This window comes from Pygoscelis adeliae, unplaced genomic scaffold (genome assembly GCF_000699105.1).
Source record: "Pygoscelis adeliae isolate BGI_AS28 unplaced genomic scaffold, ASM69910v1 Scaffold172, whole genome shotgun sequence".
Lineage (NCBI taxonomy): Eukaryota > Metazoa > Chordata > Aves > Sphenisciformes > Spheniscidae > Pygoscelis > Pygoscelis adeliae.
The window spans coordinates 4,745,770-4,750,828 of NW_008824338.1; the positions used below are offsets into that span (position 1 = coordinate 4,745,770).

At 45.2% G+C, this 5,059-nt stretch overlaps 1 protein-coding gene across 1 annotated transcript in view; it reads right to left on the reverse strand.

Annotated features, from left to right (window-relative positions):
- NHSL1 (NHS-like 1) overlaps positions 1–3,165 on the reverse strand; it is a 108,616-nt gene extending 105,451 nt beyond the window's left edge. The window contains 1 exon segment of the mRNA XM_009319094.1: positions 2,961–3,165. Within this exon segment, the coding sequence (XP_009317369.1) occupies positions 2,961–3,165 (205 nt within the window).
- Between the last annotated feature and the right edge of the window lie 1,894 nt (positions 3,166–5,059).

Sequence of the window (5,059 nt, forward strand, 5' to 3'; positions counted from 1 at the left end):
AATAAAAAAAACATCGTTTCACCCACACACACGCTCCAGAATAAAGGAAAATTCTGCTACCCCAAAAAGTAAGAAATCTGAACTAAAAACTCAGGTGAAAGAGCAGCAACACAGGAGTTACAGCGTGCTCTCATTTCAAAGGTCCTTCAGCTGACTAGGGAGGAAGACGGCTGAGCAAGAAATGTTTCAAACAACAAACCTTTATTTTACTATCAACTTCTACCGTCTCTATTAGTAACCACTTTATCAGATGTGACGTCTGATTGGTGCTACCAGTTCCAAAACGGTCTGCACTACTGTGTACCTTTTAAAAATGAAGAGCAAAGCAGCAGCATCTGACTTGACTTCCACACAAACGGAGCCCAGCTGCGCAGGACATCAGGGTGTGCCCCAGGTTCGTAGCTAGCATTCACTTTTTGTTTTTCTTGCTCATTTCAAACTGACAAATCCAACCAATCTCGCTGCTCGCTACTGTTTGCAAGTTCCCGTTTGCAGCCAATGCAGATTAGCCACTTTGCTGGTGAAATACCATGCAACACATGCCGCCTTGTGCCTGTCACCTAGCAGCCTCGTGGGAATGCAATATGAGACGGGAAGAGCAATGAAGCGGCAAAAGAATAAGAGGTTTAAAAAGACAGGAAGAGAAACAGCTCAGAAGGAAAAACAACAATTCCTTCATTTCCAATTTCTGTTAACACTTCTGCCTTTACATGTACAGTTAGGTAAAGAAAAAGGTAAAAGGAGAGCCTGTGATTTGTCCGGCTGACCTTTTTACCAGTGTACCCCAGGAAGAACTGGAGGCAAAATTATTTTGATAGATGAAATTTTAACAGTTTTTCAGCTAGTTTAAAATAAACAGTGCGGTTTTCTCTATAAAACTAGCCATCCTTCCAGCCTGCTGCGCATCCCATTTCTTTCTAGTCTGCGTTAATTTTAAGCGATGTGGTTAACTCAAGCACCAAAGACAATATTATTTTGAGCCCTCAGTTTTACAAAGGCTGGCAAGCAGTAATGCAACGGTCCAATGGAGCAAGCTAATTCAAGAACACAAGTATTCATTTATCACACATGTTTTGCCTTTGAACACAAACCCAAGACGACGACTCAGCCAGGTAGCAATACTCAAACTGCTCCAACACCGTGCAAGCCTGACTTGCAGCCCTGGGTGAAACACCTGCAGCCACGACAAGTTTCTCCTGCCCGAGTATAGAACCCAAACTCCCTTCAGCCCTGGCATCCCCTGCCAGTTTGTCAGCTCCCTCCAAGCAGAGGATCCCGGTCACACAGAATTGGACAGTTAGATTTATGATCCAGACGGATTTTACAAGTCGAGTCAAATTGTACCCTGCAAAGGGGAAATAAGCCCTGCATAATCTATACCTCCCTCCACCTTCCTTTCAAAAATGACGTATTGTCATCTCCGCTATAGGCAGGCAGGGAGGCTTTCATAGCTTGCTGCCCAATTATGGGAGGAATTCTGCCCTCCCCCTCCAGCTTGTACAATGGGCTCTTTATGTAAATCACTCAGAAAAATTAATACACCATTAATGCATCAGTAAAGCTTCCTTTCCCACCTCTGCCTTGTGGCGGGAGCGCAGGCTAAGGAAGGCAGCATGAGAAGCGTTACGGAAGTTACATAGCGACCAGCAGCAGGACTGTGTAGTTCTTCTGATCCACAGCATGTAAGATGCCACAGGCACTAGAAGTGTATCTGACATTGCTGTGCAATACCAACATGCCAGCAATCAAAAGTGAAAATCAGCCACTGGTTGCAAATGCAAGCTCCCTTTGTAGAAGTTTTTCAGCAGCAAAAGGGGTTAAAAAACAATCTTCAAAGCACAGATTAAAATCGTCTCCTAGCATGCTGGGAGAAAAGCACAAGCATCCTGTGTTAGTGTTCCTGCATCCAAACCATTCACTGAAGCCACAATTTATTCCGACTCGGAACTGAAATTCTGGTAAAACAGTTATTAACTGCTCCCAGAAATAAAAAGAAATAAAAATCCCTTTGAAGTTCAAATGCCCTTGAAGAGCCTGCCTGCTCTTACAAAAGTGACCTTACAGCAGAATTGAGTCAACCTTACACTTTCCATTAACAAAGTAGTGCTCTGGCAGCACTAGAGAAATTACAACCAAATCGCTTTATCAAGTATTTTTAACCACACACACACCCCCCACAGCCTACCAGCCAGTAAATGCACTGGTAACAGTAGCTCACCATCACAGAGGAGCGAAGTTCTGAAATTTATTTTGATTTATGGTAAATATGAGGTATGCTTGAATAATTACCTGACAAATTCCACTCAAAAAAATGAACACAAAAAATAAAAGTACTTTTTAAAAGTCTTGTATAAAATATACTCCACGTTTGAGCATTTCAAGGGTTCATTCAGAGCTGCCTATCTCGCATCCTAGATCTCCCTCCTCCTCTCTGTGGAGCAATTCCCATCACCATCCCATCACCTCTTTTATTTTGCATCTGGGACCTCTTCTCAATCTGCTGTCGTAAAACAAAATATACTTACAATTTTCCAGCAGGACCATGAGACAGTCACCCAAAAAGCCACCCAGTCTGTTACGAGTGGAGTTTTAAATGGCTTTTGGTACCACATAGAGAGGAGAGATTCCTGCAGCACCTGCCCAAAGAATCTGCCACAAGTGACTATTGGCTACAAGAAGCATAAACAAAACTTACCTACACACCACACAATCAGTACCTTTATGTTGCCCAGACGGGAAATGAAAGGTTTTCCCAGTTGATTACTGTAAGCTTTCACACAGTTTTAACCCGAGAAAAACTTGGCAAGGTAGTGCTGCGCCTAGGCTTTTGTGCTGCCCTCCTCCTCCTACCCCACTTGCGGCTCTGGGCTCCCAACAGGACCCAAGCAGCTGGACAACAGCACGGACCAGGGGCTGACACGGCAGCAGCAATCACAAGGGTTAAAGAGAAAACGAGTCACCTTTTCTCTGCTGGCTCCTGTAGGTCCAGTTCTCATCATCCTCGTCTACCTGCTGCACGCACATGGAGGAGAGTTCACCATCGCTGCGAAACAATCTCTTTGTCTGCCTTGACAACGAGGAGAAATTTATCCAGCTTACAGCACGCGAGAGGGAGCCTGGGTTTTGTTTGAGTTTGAAAGATCTCGAAACACACTCCTTTTTCATTTTCTTTTAAGCCAGCTACTGGCCCCGGTTCTAAACAGACCTTTCTGAAATTGTTCCTGTCCCCTTTCTCAGTGATTTTCGTGGGAGGCTAAATGATTTCAGTATGACTTCCGTCCCGGTTTCTTCTCGCTGCATTTAAGCCAGCACCAGTATGGAGGTAGGTCACCGTGCCAGTGCAGCTCCCCTGAAGCTGTTTTGATACAGCGCTTAGGGAGCTGCCAAAGAAAACAAAGGGGAGAAAAGCAGCAGAAAGTGGCACCTTGCAGCAGCTCAGACAAGCATGTAACGGCTGAGCAGAATATAGTACTAAGGCACGTGTTTTCCCCATTCTCCACTCAACAGCAAAAACTGTAGCTCTACTCTTCTCCCTGGCATCACTCCCCAGGAGCGTGCATGCAATGCAGTCCTCTTCTGGCTCATCAAAAACACCCCACGAGGAGGGAAGAGCAGGCACAGATCATGCCCCAGCGTGGCACAGCTCAGGAGGGAATGACAGACTGACCACACTTCTACCTCCTCATTCTGGCTGCACTCCTCTCCCTTAGTGAAAAGCCTGGTGAAGGAGCTCCAGGAAGACTCTCCTAACAATAAAACAGACTGCGTGGCTATCGCTTAGGATTAGAGTGAAATACGATAGGCTCACTCTCCTAAAAGCACGACCGCAGAAGCAAAACTCCTCCTTTCCTCAGACAGCTCGGTGGCAGCACAAACTTCTGAACCCTGCGTGCAGAAATAGAAAGGCGCTTGTGTACCTCTGTGGACTCGGAGAGAGGAAAAATAAAATTCTGAAGCTTGCAAATACCACAAGCATGCTGAAAACGTTAGTGCCCCTGTACCTGGTGGTACATTTAAAAAAAATAAATACAAGTGCATAGACACACAAACAAAATCTGTACACAAGCAGACATTTTCAGTGGCCAGACTCCCACTGGTGTGACTGCAGTTCACAAAACAGGTTTCACTCCCAGCTGTGCTATGTTCTGCCACCTTCTCTTTAAATTAGCAGCTGGAAAAAGTACTCCACAGTGTGAAGGTTTTAAAAAGTCACGCACTACTGAAAGCTGCTGCAATGCCAGTCGCTTGCCCTGCATGCCAACACCAACGCTGCTTCCAGGAGGGAGCAAGCCTGGAAGGGGGAAAGGCAAAGGCAGCATTTTAAAGCAGACAGAAGTCGGCAATACCAAGGCATCCCAATACCTGTCATTTTTGATGGGATTTGCCAACAAGATGCAAGTTGACAAAAAACACACAAGTTTGTATCTTGCAGCAAAAGAATAGACTCGAATGTATGAGATACCCAATAAAATCAGCTCATTGAATCCTCAAGGAGATGCTGGTAGCGAGGAACCCAGAGGAAAAAAAAAACAAACCACAAACCCACAAAAACCAAAAAAGTGCCACCTATCTGAAGAATAAGCCTTAACATCCTAACGGCTGCAGATGATGTTAGCAAAAGGACAAGCAGCTTAAGACAACAAGGGTGCAGTGTTTCAGCTCTCAAGCTCCCAGTCACATTTACACTATTGCAGAACACAGCCCGGCCCCTGGCAGATGCTCCTGCAGCCCTCTGGATTCTGCAGCACAGCCTCGGTCAAAACCATTAAAAACAAAAGGCTCCGGCTTTTTCTGAAACTTATGGTTCTCTGACTCATAATAAGAGGATAAGGTTTAACCCACTGACTGGGAGGCAAAAAGCTAAGTACTGTATCAGATTACCCTGTGAATCAACCAGGCACGCCAAAGTGACCTTTGGCTCCTACTAACACAGCACAATGGGTTGGCCAACTGTCTTCTGTAAATAATTTAATAGGCTGCATTTAAATCAAGCTCGCCCAGCGAGGTAATGCATATGTACATACACAGGTCTTCCACCACTTCCCAAAATCAGTGGTGG